The following is an 18607-nucleotide window of genomic DNA, read 5'->3' as shown; positions in this document are numbered from 1 at the left end:
TATGACTTTGACCAAACAGAAATATCATCATTTACAAAGTTTGATTTTGACCAATTCTTATATGTGAACTAAAAAGATACAGAGGGAGTACTACTAGTACTGAACCTGATGTTGCTCCTAAGATCTGACTTGTGTATTCCATTAAAAAATAAGCGAGTAGTAGCATACATGTTAAGCAGATAACAGGTGGAGAAAATGGTGCTTTGTTTTCGCAAGGGGCAATACGTACGTTGTCATCCCTATCCATCCATATCACACACACATTGACACATGTGCAATGGCAACGCACGAACTCTGGCTAGCTAAGCCAGTGCTCGATCAAACGTTGACACCCTCCGATCTTATTTATTTTTTATACTACATGACATGTCGAGCTGCTCAGCAGTGCTAGCCTAATTTTCTGTTGGATTATCCTGAGAGGTTGGATAGAAGCTGGAGCTAGGCCTGCAGCGACCCGGTAAGATGGTCAGATTATCTGCAAATGATAACGCCAATGACAGAGGGCCTGGATGCATACTAGTAATAACCTGGCTGGTCACTTGGCTATGTACTGGATGATGATAAGCAGGCGGGGAAATCCCATTTGAAATCACCTACTGCATTGTCAAGTCAAAAGTGTTATAGTATTACAGTAACACAACACATACATAATGTCATCCTGTCAGTGAACGGGCTGCACCTCCTGCCGCGTTTCGCAAAACGAGAAACGATGAATTTCTATTGGAATTCTCTTGGTTACGATTCGAATTGGTATTTTAATCCACTGCGTGCGAGGATATTCATAGTTATCCATCACCCCGTTGTGCTGATATCTGTCATTTCATTGATCTCTGTTTTGGATTACAAAGAAAGAGGTTTACTTTGCAGTTGCTGAACAGTGTGTGTGTGTCTGTTGTGTATTTATAATCTGTTGTAGAAAATTAGCCATAAAAACATGCAAAAGTGAAAAGTGGGTCTAACAAACAGTAAATGAGGGTAAGGGATGGGGCAAACTGGATTACATAACTCAGTTTTTTTCAGTAAAGTATTACATGAGCAAATAAGTCTAAAAAAATAATTAAAAATGTATATTGCACAAACTAAAGGCTTCGATGATATTTTTGCCATAAAACTTATATTGGGGTGTATAAGATAATAAGCCATTTGTAGATAAAAAGGCAACAATTTTGCAACGAGTTAATATTTGCACTTGAAAAGGTAAGTTTGAAGATGGTCGAAACTTCATGCCATTGTGTAACCAAGCACTCTTGTAGCTTTGAAAACTTTGTGTTCAGAGACAAATACATCACCAGTTACCTCCAAGATATCTGAAATCCTCGAGATCACAAAGAATGATAACAAAAATAAACGGCTTCTTTTATGTACTATTCTGAATGTGGGAGTAAATACTTCCTACAAATGTTGAAATTCTTTACTACTCCTTCCGTCTCTGAAAAGAACACGTATAAATCGTCTCCTAATTCAAATGGTGTAATATATTACCAATTTTGTAGAAAAAAAATCCAACAACTACAATAAAATTTAATATCACTAAATACATAATAAAAGTGTTGGCTTCCGTCTTGATGTAACTTGGTACACCGAAAAGTAATGTTCACACTTTTGTATCCAAGACCTGGCCCCTTCAAATATTGGAAAAGAAGGCTTTTGCCATCAATGGTTACAACATGCGGGCAGCGTTCTAGCGGTTGCAGCTTGCTAGGTTGATGTACGATGATTCTGTCATCAACGATTACAACACATCATTGCAGTGGCGGCCGCTTAGCCGCCCTCAGAACCGCAACACCATCAACATCATCATTGCAGATTTTCGCGCAATGGCTCTCTGGCTGGCACCGCCGCTTCCTCCACCTTCATCAGAGCCGGATTAGCCCTTCATGGCTTGTGTTGCCGCCTTTTATTTTCTCTTTAGGGCTTGTTGTCCTTAGCAGAACCCTCTGTTGCACTTTCTTTGTTGTCTGTTACTTTGGCGTACGTGTGTAGTGTGAACGTTTGTTGGACCTTGTGCTTCTGGTGGTAGATTTATTTATAAAGCGGGGTGAAAGCCTTTTCTGATACGATTACAACACATAGACACCGCCGTCGTGGCTCTTTGGTCGTCGTAGTTCGCAGCCCACCCCGCGATTGCAGCTCCTGCGTGCTATAACTCTACCGTCCATCAACGGTTGCAACGCCACCGTCCACAGGTGGTAGCATCATGTGGTCAAACTACGCCTTGCCTTTATCACATCCGTCGACGTAACTAGCCATCTCCAACGCCATCTGGCAACAATCAACAGCGTCGAGTAGCTCCCGGGAAACGTCACACTTTGCCTTTATCACATTTGGTTGTCCATGTAACTAGCCATCCCCAACGCCATCTAGCAACAATTAGCGGCATCGAGGAAGCTCCCGGGCAACGCCACACCTTGCCTTTATCACATCTGGCCGTCAACGTAACTAGCCATCTCCAACGCCATCTGGCAACAATCAGCAGCGTCGGGGAAGCTCCCGGGAAACGTCACACCTTGCCTTTATCACATCTGGCCGTCAACGTAACTAGCCATCTCCAACGCCATCTGGCAACAATCAGCAGCGTCGGGGAAGCTCCCGGGAAACGTCACACCTTGCCTTTATCACATTTGGCTATCGATGTAACTGGCCATCCCCAACGCCATCTAGCAACAATCAGCGGCACTGAGGAAGCTCCCGGGCAACGCCACACCTTGCCTTTATCACATCTAGCTGTCAACGTAACTAGCCATCTCCAACGCCATCCGGCAACAATCAGCGGCGTTGGGGAAGCTTCCGTGCATTGCCACACATATCGCCTCCTCTCGTCTTTCATGCGGCAGCGCCAACGCCCGGGGTTGGTGGCGTAGAACAACGCCCCAAATCGCGCAGTCTAGCCTTGCGGCGTTTTCTCGGTGTGACAACTGCGCATGACACGCACCCTCAGTCTGCCGTGCTCGAGATAAGGTTGAGCGGTGTTCGGCGGCGCATGGGTCCACCGACGCCTGACCCGTGCGGAGCACAACCGATCGGTGCACGTGATCGGCCGCCCGATTTGAATCCTTTGCCACAATTCCAAAATCAACCCATCTTACACACCATCCTAAATAGCCAAAAAAAAATCACCAGTCCAATCGTTTTATTCCACACTACTAGTACTATATCACAATTCACACGCTGTGGTTCCTTTCATCATATGGGTCACAAGTCACAACCCAACGCGGGGGTGTATTCGTCCCCCATCTGAACTCATTTAGTGCGCGCGATGAACTTTGGTGGTGATTTCCCGCACCCGCTTTCACCACAAGCTTCCCTTCCCTCAAGCCAACCCGAAGGGCATGGTCAAGTAACCTAACCATGGTTAGCTCCGGCCCCTTTAAAAGCCTCCCTCGCCGGGGCTCTACACATCTCTCACTAGCTCCTTGTGCCGTCGTGTGCCACCGCCACCACCCCCCTACTGCCTCACGTACCCCTGTTCTCTCCTCTCCTCGTGCGTGCCTCGTACAAATCCTCTCTCTTCCTCTGGTTCTTGCTCGCACCAATGGTGCGTAGCGTAGCGTAGGATCGCTGGGTTGCTAATGTTGGTTGTTCTTGTCGTTGTTTTCTTGGAAGAGCAGAAGAAGGCGGGGCGGCCATGGCGGCGCCGAACGGGCTGGCGCGGATCGACACGACGCACCCGGAGAAGAAGGCGGCGGCGGCGGCGGCCAAGCACGAGAACGGGATCTGCCACGACGACAGCTCGGCGCCGGTGCGGGCGCAGAACATCGACGAGCTGCACTCCATGCAGCGGAAGCGCTCGGCGCCCACCACGCCCATCAAGGACACCGGCGCCTCCCCCTTCGCCGTCGCCGTCTCCGACGAGGACCGCCGGAAGCAGCAGCTCCAGTCCATCAGGTCAATCAACCGATCAATCCTCTCCTCTCCTCTCGCGCACCCCCGTTCGCTTCTGCCTTTGCTTCTACCCTGACATGATAAAAGCGGCCATTAATATTTTCTTGGCAATTATACAATTAATTGGAGAATGGCGAATATTTTAAGGCCTCCTTTTATTTGACGCTTTGCTTTTCGCTGGACTTGGGAAGAAAGAACGGAGGACGGGACATGCACGATAATAATCTTCTACTGTACTTGTCCATTTGACCGCCACGTGCGCGTCGGATGACGGCAATATACGTCACCGCTCGGTCCACCCTTGAGCATTTCGCCTATAGACACTGGACGCTGGGCCATAGTTTTTGTTTTTACAGAAAGTAACACCAAGTTAAGAAGGAAGAAGAAGGAAGAATATAAAGTTTTTTATTTTGATGAGACGGGAATAGTCTGGATGAAACTTTTTAGGCGAGGGGTAAATCCGTAAATGAATTGAATTGAAGAAAACTGGAATCACTAGGGCAGAAAAAAAAGAGGGCTGTGACGACGATCACCCCGCTGGTCGTTTTCCAACCAAAAGTGCCTGTGCCACCGTCGCAATAAAATCTGCGCCACATCTTCTGGGCATGGTTCCACGTATGTATTCACGTGGCCTCATGCCTGCATCGAAGTGCCAAAATGTCACTTAAATAGTTTTGTTCTTATCGCACCGCAGAGAAGTCCCATATACTAAAAGCTCGCACCACAAAGTTTGTTCCTTGATTATTCATACTACAATACAAAAAATAACAAGGGCGGCAACATCTTTTCTAGAGCGTAATGTCAGCACAAGCATTCTAGGAAGCGCACAATCACAAAGGGGCGGTGGTTCACGCGCGTAGCGGACACGATCGCGCACGCGATCTGGGATGATGCACGCATGGGGCCGGCGGCAACTTGGGCATGGGGGTGCCGGAAACATTGGCTTGACGCGACGTCGCCGTCGCCGTCGTGCCGGTGCAGCCGGCCACCGTATTCCCAAGAAACCTCGTGTCCTTTTCGTATTAGTTCCTCAAACACTGTCTTTTTTTGGTCTAGCTCATCGCGTACATAGATCGATCTGCTGCGTTGACAAATGAGCTCGCGTTACATGGTGAACTCACTGCCGGGTGCAATTTTAGTTCTGATGAAAATGGTTTTGTACCACATGCAAACTGACGCTGTGATGGATGCAGCGCGTCGTTGGCGTCGCTGACCCGTGAGACCGGGCCCAAGGTGGTGAGGGGCGATCCGGCCAGGAAGGGCGAGGCCGCCGCCAAGACCAGCGCGCCGGCGGCCGCGCCGCCGCCGCCGCAGCCCCATCACCACCACCACCACCACGTCGCCCCCACCATCAGCGTCAGCGACAGCTCCCTCAAGTTCACCCACGTCCTCTACAACCTCTCGCCCGGCGGTACGCGCCTGTCGTCTGAAATCTGTTAAGATATCTCTGCATGCCGTGGCCCGTGTGTTCTGATGCTGTGTTCCAAACAACTCAAAAAAAAAAAACAGAGCTGTACGAGCAGGCCATCAAGTACGAGAAGGGGTCGTTCATCACGGCCACCGGCGCGCTGGCGACGCTGTCCGGCGCCAAGACCGGCCGGTCGCCCAGGGACAAGCGCATCGTCAAGGACGAGGCCGCGGCGCAGGAGCTCTGGTGGGGCAAGTGAGTGCTCTGCCGCCATAGCTGAACTGAACATGTGCTTCTTCCTTCTTCTTCCTTCTTCTTAGTCTTCAGACAAGTGATGAACATGTAATTGCAGGGGCTCGCCGAACATCGAGATGGACGAGCACACGTTCCTGACCAACAGGGAGAGGGCCGTGGACTACCTCAACTCCCTGGACAAGGTGTACGTCAACGACCAGTTCCTCAACTGGGACCCCGAGAACCGCATCAAAGTCCGCATCATCTCCGCCAGGGCCTACCACTCGCTCTTCATGCACAACATGTAATAATAATACTACCACTTGCAGTACGTTTTTTACAGTAAGAATTGTAGTAGTGACCACTCATGGTATGTGCATCAGGTGTATCCGGCCGACGGAGGAGGAGCTGGAGAGCTTCGGCACGCCGGACTTCACGATATACAACGCCGGCAAGTTCCCCTGCAACCGCTACACGCACTACATGACGTCGTCGACGAGCGTGGACATCAACCTGGGGCGGCGGGAGATGGTCATCCTGGGCACGCAGTACGCCGGGGAGATGAAGAAGGGCCTCTTCGGCGTCATGCACTACCTCATGCCCAAGAGGCGCATCCTCTCCCTCCACTCCGGCTGCAACATGGGCCGCGACGGCGACGTCGCCCTCTTCTTTGGACTCTCAGGTACGTTCGTTAACAGAACGGAACAGACCCATCATCCATGGATGGATCCGGCCGCAAGAACGCTGCGGTGCCGTTACCTGCCCAATCGCATGCACCTGACTGACGCCTTCGCCTTGCTCATCAGCCTGTCCATACCATACAGCTCTAGTTTCGTTATCGTGTGATGTCACTTTTTCAGTTTTCCAAAAATATGAAACGCATTTTTTGTCTGCATTTGCCACATGTTTTGTGAAAAAGTTGGGAAAATTGATTTGTATTTTGTTTCTCTCGCAACAACAACAACAGGTACTGGAAAGACGACGCTGTCGACCGACCACAACAGGCTCCTGATCGGCGATGACGAGCACTGCTGGAGTGACAATGGCGTCTCCAACATCGAGGGCGGCTGCTACGCCAAGTGCATAGACCTCTCCCGGGAGAAAGAGCCTGATATTTGGAACGCCATCAAGTTCGGAACAGGTAGCTCTCTCTATCTCTCTGGTCTTTTCAAACCTGAACAATTTAACAGTGGGAATCGTATTTGCCGTGGCTTGCATCCGACTGAAATGTTCTTCGTGCAGTGCTGGAGAACGTCGTCTTCGACGAGCACACCCGCGAGGTGGACTACACCGACAAATCTGTCACAGGTAAAAACCCATCATTATCGCCAACCACAGATAAAATCTGACAGAAATCACGTAGCAAAGATGGTAGTAATAACATTGCATCCCGGACCGTATCGCAGAGAACACCCGTGCCGCGTACCCGATCGAGTACATCCCCAACGCCAAGATACCGTGCGTCGGGCCGCACCCCAAGAACGTCATCCTCCTGGCGTGCGACGCCTTCGGCGTGCTCCCGCCCGTCAGCAAGCTGAACCTGGCGCAGACCATGTACCACTTCATCAGCGGTTACACTGCTCTCGTAATAACACTCTGCTAAGCATTCGTTGATTCACCAGCTTGTTTGTTCCTCAGGGATGCCTCTCTGATCGCTTTTGCCATCGTCATCGTGACAGGTTGCCGGTACAGAGGACGGCATCAAGGAGCCGCAGGCCACCTTCTCGGCCTGCTTCGGCGCGGCCTTCATCATGCTCCACCCGACCAAGTACGCCGCCATGCTCGCCGAGAAGATGCAGACCTACGGCGCCACCGGGTGGCTCGTCAACACCGGCTGGTCCGGCGGAAGGTGCGATCCCTGTCTATCTTATCCTTGCAATGCGATTCCTCACGACCACCATGCGTATGAGATGATGAGCTGACCCTGCATTCGTCGCTGTCCAGGTACGGCGTCGGCAAGCGGATCAAGCTGCCGTACACCAGGAAGATCATCGACGCCATCCACTCCGGCGAGCTCCTCACGGCCAACTACCAGAAGACCGAGGTCTTCGGCCTCGAGATCCCCACCGCCATCGAGGGCGTGCCGTCTGAGATCCTCGACCCGATCAACACCGTAAGCCCTCTTCAGCTCATCCAGCCATTTTTCTGCTTTGGTTGCTTCTCTTCTTGTGAGCATGCACTGAGCGATTGCTTTCTCGCGTGCAGTGGACGGACAAGGCCGCGTACAAGGAGACGCTCCTGAAGCTGGCCGGCCTGTTCGGGAAGAACTTCGAGGTGTTCGCCAGCTACAAGATCGGGGAGGACAGCACCCTCACCGAGGAGATCCTCGCTGCTGGACCCAAAGTCTGATTTCCCATGAAGCAGATGAAGAGTGCGATGTGAAGGAAATGTGTTTTTTTCAGAATAAAGCGGTGGTGTGTGTGTGCTGTGTCTAGGTTGATGATGATGATGACGAAAATCGGGTCCATGTGCGGGGGGGTACTAGTAGACTTGGTTCCGTATATTTTTCATGCGCAATGTTAGTAGTTTCTGTCACAGATTGGTGCTTGTTTTGGGTATGTACAGATGCACTGTGCTTTCAGATTTGGAACTCGGATCGGTCTGCCTGATATGAATCGTGTGACCCTATGTTCTTCCCTGTTAATGCATAACGCCATATTATTCTGCTTGGGAATGTGCCTCTTGTCTTGTATACATCGCTTTTGCTAATTTCCGACCTCCTGAAAATCTTGAAATCTGAGTCCTGTTAAACGTACTGATAAGAAAACACAGGCTACTCTGGATTTTTCTATAAGATTTCAAAACAGGGCAATTCTCCGCGGATTGAAGAGAGAGCTTCTTGAAGTAAAAATAAAGTGAGGTTCGAGCCTATGAAATTGAGGGTACTCTACATGAATGCAATCAATAGGATTTATTTTTGTTGCTAAAGCAACCAATAGGAATTTAGCAACCCTAAATCCTCCAAAATTTCAGTGAAAATCCTACAATCCAAAGAGACCCTTAGAATTCCATAATACTGTCTAAAATTGCATTCTCTTGAACGTGTGCAGTTTTGTTATGTAAATTGTTACAATAAAATGAGGTTGGGACGATGATGGTTAGATACTGATCGAAAAATGTGGCTGAGATTTGAAATAATATAGCAGGTCACGTATGAATAGATGATAACCCATCACTGGTGCTTTTGCTGCAAGATAGTCAGATAATAAGGACTCTCATGCCTAGCTTTATTAAACCGGAAAAGGACTTGCAGACCAGTGCAAAATGGCTTTTAATGCAAAAATAGTAGATAGAGAAACCACTGCGGATCAGACGAACAACTTTTTAAAAAATGGAAAGAAATGCTGGTCATATTAAGACTTCGTGTAGATGGTCAGACTTAAACTTTTACTGTATTGCTACTAACAGAAAACAAAAGAGAAGTCGTATTCGCCGTACATCAGATGTACTGAAGTACAGGTTTGGTACGACACGGTTTGGACAAAACGAGCTTTCCTTTTCGTGGTGATGGAGTAGCTAAAAGTCAGCAATAATTTTAAATCTAGCAGGCGAGAGCATGATGTTTTGACAAATCACAAGTTCTTTGATTTCCCTTGCTGCTGCCTCCAAGATAGAGCCGGTGCGCGCACGCGAGGTAGACCAGTGTGGCTACTTCATGTCATCCCTACGGGTTTGGAGACTTCAGTTTCAGGCATAAAAGAGTGATGTTGATCAGTATCTGTTTCTACAAGAAATGAAGATGGAAACGAGCCAATAAACTTTGTGGTGCTGAAAAAAAAGCAATGCCTCCTTTTGACATGACAGGTTTTCTCTTCTTCTGATTGTTTGCATCAAAATTAAATGTCTGCGCCGGTAAGTAGAAGTGGTTGCAAACGTGTTTTGCCCCTTGTTTACGGTGCAGCGTTTGCAGTCAATTTTGACGATCGCAACCAAATGGAAATAGATTCTGGTCACTTGAAAAAGGGGGGATGAGTGGAGACGAAAGTCATAATCACAGAATCTTGTTGAACCAATAGATAAAATACAACTATTTTTTTCTTCTCTTATATGGGTGTATGAAGGCTTCAAGTTAAAAAAAATCCTTATCTTTTTAGTGTGGGATGTTGAAATGTGCAAAACTCATACAATAACCCGTGCAAGTAGAACATCAGTTCATAAAATAGTGAATATATGAAAGAAAGTAGTTGAATGCAAAACCGATTCCAAACACACGGTCATCATTTCAGTTCAAGGCACAGGATAGCAGGTGTGCTTTTGACAGATATGTAAAATGCTGAACTCCTGGTACGTGTTTGCTTACAAAGAAGTTGCTACAGAATGGATGCGAAGAAGCAAAACCATCATCGAATTTGATCATAAATTTTTTATTCTCAAAACGATCATAACATTATTGACTGCTAAATGTTCTCTCCAGAAAGATACAGCCAGTGGAAGTATGAATGCCTTTATCTTTGCTTTCTATAAAAGTAGTTCATGTACAGATTATCCACCAACACTGCAAGGGTGGTTCTTTTCTTTTTTACAAAACCCTTCAATGGAGTTAACTATTTGAGTTAACCCAATTACAGTCTATAATCGACATGAGACAAGTGGTTAGAATCCTAAATCCAATTATACACAAATGTTCTAAATTATAGTATAAATTTACTACCTTGCAGGGTAGCTTCGATCTTCATACAGCTTTATGGTTCAGAAAAATACATCTTCAGACAACTTTCATCCTTCAGTCATCATCTGTCAGCAATCAGCAGTATCATGGTTTTCATGCCCAGAACAATTCTCAGAATCAGTTTCCAACTCTGATGCCTCACCTTGCAACTTCATTTCCTCAGATATCTGATCATCATGGCAGTAGCCTTCGACATTCACCGCCGGTGGCTCACTGTGGTCATTCTCCTCGCCATCTTCACTAGACGATGACATGGAGATCGCCTCAGGAACTAGACGTGTCAGCCTGCTTGAAGGTAATCTTGCTATTTTGGCCCCTCCAGATCTGATCTTGGACTCGATGGCCTTGATCAGCGAAGCTGCCTCCTCAACAGGAACAACACGAGCACCATAAGCAAGAGCTGTAGCATGCACAAGAGGGTGTGGACCTTTTTCTCGCCTGGTCAGTTCAGACACAAGACCTGGCAATGGACCTAAATTACAAAAACTTCTTTTTGGTTGTCTGATGGGTTCTGCAGGGCGGTATGAAATTGGAACTGCTTCGATAGGTGCAGCCAACAATTTGTACTGTCCATCTGTAGCCCATGGAAATGAACATATATCAGTCAATGCCTTGTACTGCTTTGATCTATTAAAAGTTGAAAAGACTAATGTGCGTGTGTGAAAGCCTTAAACAACAGTAGCTTCGTGTGTTGATTCATGAAAAACAGTATAACTTGTTTTGAAGCTATCTGCAATAGTATGGGACTATAAATACAATAGTCATTGACTCTGAGGACAGAAACATTTTAATTTGCAGTATGTCCAAATTTTAAAATGTTCCAGAATCAGCACTGAAAACCTGACCAAACTATTTGCAAAGCTATGATATACAATTTACTATTCTGGACATGGAACATCTTAAAGGATGAAACCACAGATTCAAAAAATGATGAAAATTACTCTCATTTCCGGTCTCAGCTTCTAATTTGACACCTATCCTGAAAGATCAATTTTCTATGTACACGTCTACTATTTATGTTCCATGGGTTGGAATTGTGGGCTTACCACCTAGGTACCGACAAGGGGAGGGTTGTGTGCATCAATCAATGCAAACGCCGAGGGTTTTCCTCCTTCTCGAAAAAAAGGAAGCGACAAGGGCAGGTCATGGTCAAAGGAAACCTATACAAGTTTTATCATAAGTTCTATCCATACTGAATTTCCCATGTTCCATCTTACTCCTTTCCTCTTTCTTAAACAAGTAGAATTGCTCCCACTCAATGAAACCTGCTGTCGTCTTAAAAACACACAAGTAGAACTACTTGGCATGGAAACATGATAACCCGTCAATCTATCATTAACTAGACCAAATGGAAACATTAGATTTGTTTTTTCAAAATTACTGCAACAACATGCATGATACTCCCCTCCGTAAAGAAATATAAGAGTGTTTAGATCACTAAAAAAACACACTTATATTTCTTTACAGAGGGAGTACTTCTTTGCTGGGAAGATAAAGTTATAAATATTTATTCTGTAATCAGCACAAGAAAATGAAATCTAACCAGCAGAAGCTCCAGGTGAATTCCTCGGCAAAGGCATGTGAAGCGTCAGAGGTATAGCAGGAATAGCAACTGTAGTTTCTTCAGAATGTCCATGATAGGTTGAATGATTTCCCTGTGTTGCCCGACTCGAAGTGCTATTCTGCAATTAGAACTACAAATAAGAACCTTGTAACCCAATAGGAAATATCAAATGCTGTGGAGAATATCACTGAAACAGATGAGGAGGTTGGCAGGGTAACCTGATATTTCTCAGGACAGTCCTCCTTTCTGTTCTCAGCATGCAAATAGGAACATTCTGATCCATGCCCGCATTGTCTCCCTGTTGATAGAACATGCAACATTTGTTATAAACAGAAGAGTTTATAAGCAATAAGTTACTGGGTTAATTGATAGCATCTTATACATAGTGTATTTACCACTTGAGGTGAAAGCACACAATGACGGATGATTGCTATCAGAATTAGCTAAGCCGGAATCAGTCAACAGGTTGGTAGGAATGAACATTAGTTTGGACACAGACTCTTGAAACATCGTGAGCTGCGAAGGTGTTGTTTTCTGTTTGGCCACATCTGAACATTGCGAAGCACTCATAGTTTTCATCTGTACGACCTTATGTTTACTTTCACTACCAGAAACTCCACGGTGCGGCATTATTGGATGACAACTTTTGACTTGAGCAACCTTCTCTGCCGCCTCTTTCAAGGCAGACATCGCCACATGGTAAATTTCTTCTGTGACTGATCCTTCTTTCGCAAATTTTATAGCCTCCTGACATAATTGGTTGTAAAGTACAGTGAGTGAATCTGTAGAATTACATTGAATCCCTGCACTGTATTCCTCAACCTTCACTTCATCAGGATCTGAACTCTTTGCAGCAAATTCAGCATTTTCTCCAGAAGTAATGTTCGATGTACTAGGGGCCTGTTTAGAAGATAACAACGAATGATTATGCTCCTTCTCAAATTTAGATACCATCCATTTTCCAGAGTTCATCTTTTTCACTACAATCATAGCTTTGCAACCAACTCTGGTTATCATTCTTGGGCGCTTCGTTTTCCCTTCGTCTGTGATCTCTTTCTTGGCTCGAACTTCACGGAAGCCTTCCTTGGAGCACACAATCTGGCGAGAAATGATTGAATTATCACGTCTTGAACGGCAATACCTGCTAATACGCGCACGGAAACCATTAAGCCTCGCATAATTTATATAGAACAATTTCGCGGCTTCTTCAGAATCAAATTCCATTCCCTCAGCCGGTTCCTCAACAGAGTCTTCCTCGGTAGAATGTGGCTTTTCAACTGGATTAAGGTCCTGATGTGCTGACCTAATATCAAGTTTTCTTGGTGGAACTGATCCATGATTATGGGTTTTCACAAATTTAGTAACTACCCATTTGCCAGGATCAATTTTTTTTATCATTATCATAGCCTTGCAACCAACTCTAGTACCTGTCCGTTCTTGCTGTTTTTGGTCAGGGTGGAGGCCTTCACAGTTACGTGTTTCATGAAATCCCTCCTTTGAGCATACAATACGACGAGAAATGATTGAATTATCACGTCTGGAGCGGGTATACCTGCTGATCCGAATTCGAAAACCTGCATGTCTCGCATACAAGCTGTAAAAATCCCTTGCAGCATCTTCAGACTCAAATTGCATACCTTCGCAAGGTGTCAATTCTGTGTCATCTTCATGTCCAATTAAAATTTCTGCTTCTGATGGTTCATGTGATGAAATCTCCATAACAGTAAAGGCTCTGGGAAGTCCTGTTAAATCATCATTTTGCTCATTGTCTCGTTTTGATTCAAATTGTTCTGATTAATAATATACCTTCCATAACCAGTATCCACCGTCACAAATCTATGTCGATTTTCTTCAACGTCTCTTACTTTTGAACAATATAATTACAACAATCACCAATGTGGCGTCTTAGTAGATATCATTGTGCTGCACGGCAGCACAGATATGGCCCTATCTTCAAACTTGTTCACATGATACGCAGAGTGCAGAACTGTAAAATGATATAAATTTAGATGATATAAATCAGATATTACCGAAAAAGGCTTTCGCCCCGCTTTATAAATAAAGCAAACCGCCACGAGCACATACAAGGACTAGTTCAGAAACACACGCCCAAGAAACACAACAAATAAGTTCAGAGGTACCGCTAAGGGCACAGCTCAACAAGCCCAAAACACACACGACACACAAGATAGGCTCATCCGGGGCTAAGGCTGGAGAGCAAGATAGACGACTAATCAGGCTCCGGTGGGATCAATCAGATATTGCAGCAAGCAGGATTGCATCTTGGTAATGAAATTTTCTAGGAGCCACACCAAGAAAAAAAAATCTAATAATCGCAAAAAAAGTACTGTATTCTTACCATTCAAATTTTGAATACTTTGTCATAATGTCAATCGCTGACATTCAGAAACCAAGTTAGGCATGCAAAGTTTCAGTTCAACGATTTCAATTTAAGCCACACGGTTCTAAGTTGAGTAGTACTACGACTTTTGGTTGACCTGTCAAAGGAAACTTATTACAGGTAAAAGACAGCCTTGGCACTGTTAAAGATACATTTTTCTCCTTCTATTCGTTGGATCTTTTGAGACCCTTTTTCTACTTTTATGGAACTTTGTACTACTGACTGTTTACTTCCATTGATGATGATGACAGTACTAACAAGGACCCGCACTAGTAGCTGTCTAATATGAACCTTACTCTGGTACACAAGCCAAAATAGCACACGATCCTCCGGCGCAGCCGCCGCACCTAAGTTCTTATTATGGGCAGACACGGAACTGATCGAACGCTCAGAACTGTTTCAATGATTGAGCCCATGCGCGGCAAGAAGCCAACAGCAACAAAAATTCCATTTATAGGCATGCATGAAATCAAGGTATATATCACGCATAAAGCAAGAAAACGATTAACTTCAGCCCATATAAAACTAGAACAACAACATCAGAATAAAAGTAAAGAAACGGAAAGACTTTTATGTGGAGGAACTCGGCACGCACCTGCATAAGTATTGCTCCCGATAATCCCCAACCCAGCTCAAGAAAACCGATGAGCCGGCAACCAAGAAACGAACGGCCCGAGCGGTTGCACGGGTGGATACGACAGGTGGTGGGGGCGGTCAAATCGAACCCAGGCGCGACGACCAAATCAGTACGGAACGCCAGGAAGGAGAAGGAGAGGAAGAAGAAGAAGCGCGGAAGGGAGGAGAGGGGTTAGGCGTGGAGAAGTCGCGGCGACTGCTCATCGTTAGCATTAGGGAAAGGGATCACCGGTGGGATTAGTGGGGGGATGGAGGAGAATTCGGGAAGAATTTTTTTTGATTAAAGAAAGGAGACGGCCGGGACGCGAGTGGGGGAGGGAGACGGCCGGCGAAGGTGGTGGTGGATGAGGCCGGATCTTCGGAGCGCGAAACGGACGGCGGAGCGTGGAGCGCGCGGGAGTGGCGGAGGGCGGGGATCTCGAGATGTTCGTGCGTATCCGCCCGCCCAACGGCCCAACCGTCCAAGTGGATAAACAACTCACGGTGAGGCGGGCCGTGATGCTGACGTGGGGGTCGTAGACTAGGGACCCACTCGCAGGGAGGCTGTTTTGCGCCGGGGAGGGGATTGGATGAGCGTCGACGCCGCGTCCCTGTCATTACCCGGCGGCCGTGCTCTTTTCCGTCTTGGAAAGTTGTTGATTTTGTTTGAAAAATCAACCCCGGTTCCCGGACATCTTTGCGACCTCTGATGGAATGAGAAATAAAGGGTGTTTGTTTTCATGGATTTATTGGTCTATGGACTTAAATAAGTCTTTATAAGTTCCATCTAAATCAAATAGGAGGGATTTATAGGGATTTAAAGTGGATATTTGGGACTTATAAAATAAGACTCTCAAGGAGGGACTTATAGTGACTTATAGTTATAATATGGTCTTATAGAGACAAGTCCCAGGAATCAAACAGGCAGAGACTTGGACTTGGGACTTATAAGTTGGGACTAAAAAAAGTCTTAGGACTTATGGACCAAACAGGGCCATAGTCACGAGGCATTTGGTAGACCACATCGTTTTGTCTCCCTAACTTTACTAAGACATGTTAAAAATTACTCCTCCGTCCCATAATATAAAATGCTTTTTACACTGGTTTAGTGTCAAAAAATGCCTTACATCATAGGACTAAGGGAGTATGTTCTGTATATAGTTCTCCCGCAAAAAAATGTTCTGTATATAGTTTATAGTTTGGTAAGTGTCGTAGTCTTAGTTCGCAGGTGTCACACAAAACGAATTAGAGCATCTACATGCGCGGTCATCAAATCCGAGCCCTCAAACGCTAGCGGACGCGTCCGCAGGCATTGATTGGCCAGTCCTCAAATCGCGTCGTCCATATCCGTTTATCTCATATCTGATCAAAAAGTCACTTTGGAACCCAGGTACATTGGAGCCCTATTTTTTGAACTGTGCCAAAATGCTTTTTTGAAGTTTTAAAAAATTCTGAAAACAAATCAACATGTTTATATGAATGTATATTACACATGTGCAAATTTTGATGCTGAAATAAGTAACCATGTGAGTTACACAAAAATGACAAAATCGTGGTTTTGAAAAGATGAACAGTGCATGCATTATTCACTATTTGAAAATCACCATTTTTTCATTTTTATATAGGTCGCATATTTACTTATTTCATTACCAAACTTTACACATGTGTAATATACATCCATATGATCACGTAGAATTTTTTTCAGAATTTTTTGAAACATTAAATGTGATTTTCAAAGTATTTAAAATAAGGTCCTCCAATACACCCGGGTTCCAAAAATCCACTCTCATATCTGATGTCTTATATCCATACTAAACCATGCAATATGGATAAAATTGTGTACATCATGAAACAAACATAGAATCCGACATAGAAATGCACACTTCGTTCACCAACGGATCTCCAAAAGGCCGCCAAAGTTCACATAATGCATATAAACAACGGACAAGTTTAAAAACTACATCTAAAAACTTGAAATTAAAGTGGAGACGACGAATCTTCACCACTTCCTTGCCGGCCCTTTCCCTTTCTGGTCGACGCCGCAGCTGTACGCATCGGCGGCTGGTGGTAATTCGTCCAAGTATTCGGAGGAGGCGTCGTGGTCGTAGTCGTCATTGGAGGTCGAGTCGAAGAGAACGATGAGCCATTTGAGCCATCGGACGGCCCTGTCCTGTTGCTGCTTGAGCTTCGCCACCTGGCTCGCCCCCGCCGCCTCGTGCTCCGACTGCTCAATGGCAAGCCGGAGCGCCTTGGTGTTCTTCCGATGGAGTCGCTAAACGTCCATCTCCGCCATCATAAGCGACCAGCGATAGACCCAAGCAAGGAGCCGCTCATCCTCGTCGGGCTCCGCCGTGTCCCTATCACTTGCTAGTTTCCTCTCGCGGTGGGTGGCGCGTGCCTCCGATTCTAGCGTGTGCGTCCGAGCCGGAGTGGCGGGCACAAGCACCCACCGCTACCCTTGTGGACCAGCCGTCTGCGGGGTAGGGGACAGCGCGGGAGCGGCGCAAACTGCACAGTGAGGGATCCCGTGCTGGCTATACGACACACTTCGGCTCCGCCTACTTAAAAAATTGACCCCCCCCCCCCGTTGGGTACGAGGGGCGAGGAAGAAATACTTCCTCCATAACTCAAAGTGGGCCTCGCATCCCAGAAACATCTCGTAAAGGGCGACGAAGCCAGAGATATGCAGAATTGATCCAGGGGTAAGGTGATGGAGTTGGATCCCGTAAAACTCTAGTAGGCCCCTTAGGAAAGGGTGAATGGGAAATCATATGCCTCTTAGAAGGAAGGATACAAAACATACCCTCTCATCCTTGCTTGGTGTAGAAAAGTTCTCTGCAAACGCTTCGCCGTTCATCGAGGTCAATCCAGCCCAGACGGGTATGAGATCCGCGGCTGGGAGGTACCCTTGCCGCTGGAGATCGCACAGCTGAAGGCGTGAAACGGAGCAGCTGCGCCAGTCGCGTGGGAGTTGGCCATGAGGGCGCGAGGATGAGCCAGTGGCGCCGGCCATGTGCCTTGAGGTTTTTCTGAGCGGGATGGGATTTTCTTTCTTAAGGATGAATGAATCACTCGATGCGCCCTTGGCCTATTTTATAGGCATGTTCTCTGGTCCTGGGAGGGTGTTCTTGTAAAAAAACACCAGTCTTCTCACCTTCTGGCAGACGCATGGAAATCGAGGGTCGCTGATGGTAACTGGAACTACATCGGTATTTCCCTGGAGAGGGAGGGATGATGTAGCACAACGACGGTAGGTATTTCCCTCAGTTATGAAACCAAGGTATCGAACCAGTAGGAGAACCAAGCAACACAACATAAGCAGCACCTGCACACAAATAACAACACCTCGCAACCTGATGTGTTAAAGGGGTTGTCAATCCCTTCCGGTGTACAGCGCCTCAAGATAGGCAAACGAACGTGAGATAAATTGTAATAGATTGATAGATCGAACGCCAAATAAAATAAATAAAGATAAAACACAGCAAGGTATTTTTGTATTTTTTGGCTTAATAGATCTGAATAAAAATGCAAAGGAAGAGTAGATCGCAAGGCAAATATATGAGAAAGAAGACCCGGGGGCCGTAGGTTTCACTAGTGGCTTCTCTCGAGAAAAATAGCAAACGGTGGGTAAACAAATTACTGTTGGGCAATTGATAGAACTTCAAATAATTATGACGATATCCAGGCAATGATCATTACATATGCATCACATCCAAGATTAGTAGACCCACTCCTGCCTGCATCTACTACTATTACTCCACACATCGACCGCTATCCAGCATGCATCTAGTGTATTAAGTTCATGGAAAAACGGAGTAATGCAATAAGAACGAT

The 18607-nt window shown here is 46.1% G+C and overlaps 2 protein-coding genes across 5 annotated transcripts; one reads left to right on the top strand and one right to left on the bottom strand.

Annotated features, from left to right (window-relative positions):
• The first annotated feature begins 3239 nt into the window (after positions 1–3239).
• LOC125552250 (phosphoenolpyruvate carboxykinase (ATP)) lies at positions 3240–8192 on the top strand. Of its 2 annotated transcripts, none has more exons than XM_048715742.1 (12): positions 3240–3481; positions 3609–3885; positions 5076–5293; positions 5392–5545; positions 5643–5828; positions 5908–6206; positions 6492–6665; positions 6767–6832; positions 6931–7109; positions 7204–7373; positions 7469–7637; positions 7730–8192. In XM_048715742.1, exons 1-12 carry the CDS (start codon positions 3349–3351, stop codon positions 7871–7873), a joined length of 2169 nt encoding a protein of 722 aa, XP_048571699.1. In that variant the 5' UTR covers positions 3240–3348; the 3' UTR covers positions 7874–8192. The 2 variants fall into 2 exon arrangements, with proteins under 2 accessions (XP_048571699.1, XP_048571700.1); XM_048715743.1 differs by having other exon boundaries at positions 3423–3481; positions 3604–3885.
• A 1760-nt stretch (positions 8193–9952) lies between these two features.
• Positions 9953–15207, bottom strand: LOC125552248. 3 transcript variants are annotated; one of them, XM_048715739.1, is made up of 6 exons: positions 14754–15207; positions 13564–13744; positions 12153–13499; positions 11976–12055; positions 11737–11875; positions 9953–10767 (listed from the first exon to the last, which is right to left on the bottom strand). In XM_048715739.1, the coding sequence occupies exons 2-6, from the start codon at positions 13568–13570 to the stop codon at positions 10262–10264; spliced, it is 2079 nt and encodes a 692-aa protein (XP_048571696.1). In that variant the 5' UTR covers positions 13571–13744; positions 14754–15207; the 3' UTR covers positions 9953–10261. The 3 variants fall into 3 exon arrangements, with proteins under 3 accessions (XP_048571696.1, XP_048571697.1, XP_048571698.1); XM_048715740.1 differs by having other exon boundaries at positions 12153–13489; XM_048715741.1 differs by lacking the exon at positions 13564–13744.
• Positions 15208–18607: the final 3400 nt, after the last annotated feature.

This window comes from Triticum urartu, chromosome 4 (genome assembly GCF_003073215.2).
Source record: "Triticum urartu cultivar G1812 chromosome 4, Tu2.1, whole genome shotgun sequence".
Taxonomy (NCBI): Eukaryota; Viridiplantae; Streptophyta; class Magnoliopsida; order Poales; family Poaceae; genus Triticum; species Triticum urartu.
This window is presented reverse-complemented; position numbering and strand designations above follow the sequence as displayed.

Bases quoted from the DNA above. Each gene is read 5' to 3' on its own strand.
- LOC125552250 (XM_048715742.1), top strand. From the start codon at position 3,349: ATGGTTAGCTCCGGCCCCTTTAAAAGCCTCCCTCGCCGGGGCTCTACA. The intron at 6,833-6,930 runs GTAAAAACCCAT...ACCGTATCGCAG, and splicing joins CACCGACAAATCTGTCACAG to AGAACACCCGTGCCGCGTAC. The intron at 7,110-7,203 runs GTAATAACACTC...TCATCGTGACAG, and splicing joins TCAGCGGTTACACTGCTCTC to GTTGCCGGTACAGAGGACGG.
- LOC125552248 (XM_048715739.1), bottom strand. The intron at 12,056-12,152 runs GTAAATACACTA...TTCTATCAACAG, and splicing joins GTGTGCTTTCACCTCAAGTG to GGAGACAATGCGGGCATGGA. The intron at 11,876-11,975 runs GTTACCCTGCCA...TTCTAATTGCAG, and splicing joins ACTGTCCTGAGAAATATCAG to AATAGCACTTCGAGTCGGGC.